The 1,117-nt window shown below is 39.5% G+C and overlaps 1 protein-coding gene across 1 annotated transcript; it reads right to left on the minus strand.

The window, feature by feature from the left end:
* Positions 1-243: 243 nt before the first annotated feature.
* LOC103311580 lies at positions 244-1,023 on the minus strand. The gene has a single exon (XM_008191245.1). The coding sequence runs from the start codon at positions 1,021-1,023 to the stop codon at positions 244-246; it is 780 nt and encodes a 259-aa protein (XP_008189467.1).
* Between the last annotated feature and the right edge of the window lie 94 nt (positions 1,024-1,117).

Consider the following 1,117-nt stretch of genomic DNA (forward strand, 5'->3'; position numbering starts at 1 on the left):
TCCAATTTATTTATTTATTTATTTATTTATTAATTAATTCACGGAATAAAAATTCCTTATTTAGTACAGTACATAACAATAATTCAGTAAAATAAGATAGCTAACATATACAAGGTGTGATATCCAAAAAAAAAAAAAAAAAAAAAAATAATACAGCAGAATTACAGGCACAGTAAATATAAACTAAAATAATTAGGACACAAGTAAAATTACATACAATAAATGTACAAAAATAACACAATATTAAGGTAAACTGAGAAAGGAGGGGTCTTCGTTAGCCAACCGCATCATGCGGTCAATTGGTTTGTTTTTACCGTAATTGGTACAGTGGAGAGGTACAGCAAAAGGAACTCGAGACCTTGTGGCCCGATGAGGAACTTTAAAGTTTACTTGGACGAGCAGTGAAGGGGCGTTTAGGGAACCATCGATTAACTTTTTTATAAAGGCCAGATTAGCTTTAACGCGCCTATCTGCTAAAGATGTAAGGCCAAGTGCGCGCAATACTGGAGTATAGTCATGAGGAGGATGGACAATTTTTAGCATGTAAGCTGCAGACGACAGAAAGCGCCTTTGTACTCGCTCTAAGTGGCAAGAATCAATTACCACAAATGGGTCCCAGAGCACAGACGCATACTCTAGCATGCTTCGGACTAAAGAGCAGTAGACAGTCTTGAGAGATCCAGACAGCTTGAACTCATTCATGGTGCGCATTACGAAGCCAAGCGATTTGAGGGCTCGGCAGCAGATGGAGTCAATGTGAGGGCGGAAGTTCAGATCGGCAGTGAAAAGAACGCCCAAGTCGCTATTGCTTGCAACTCTATCAATCACTGAACCATTGATAGTGTAAGAATAATCGAATACCAACCGGCGCCTTGTGAAGGACATAGCTTTGCATTTATTAGTATTAAATTGGAGGCCAAGAGTGCTAAACCATAAGCTAATGGAATCTAACTCGTTCTGAAGGGTGAGACAGTCAGCTTCAGATTCGATTTTTCGGAAAAGTTTCAGGTCGTCAGCGAACATAAGGAATCTACACTTAGGAACAGCCTTCGTAATTCCATTTATAAATAACGAAAAAAGCAGGGGAGACAAGTGACCACCTTGGGGAACACCCGAT

Source organism: Acyrthosiphon pisum, chromosome A2, assembly GCF_005508785.2.
Source record: "Acyrthosiphon pisum isolate AL4f chromosome A2, pea_aphid_22Mar2018_4r6ur, whole genome shotgun sequence".
Classification (NCBI taxonomy): Eukaryota; Metazoa; Arthropoda; class Insecta; order Hemiptera; family Aphididae; genus Acyrthosiphon; species Acyrthosiphon pisum.

Coding starts and splice junctions, on each gene's coding strand:
- LOC103311580 (XM_008191245.1), bottom strand. CDS start 1,023: ATGTTCGCTGACGACCTGAAACTTTTCCGAAAAATCGAATCTGAAGCT.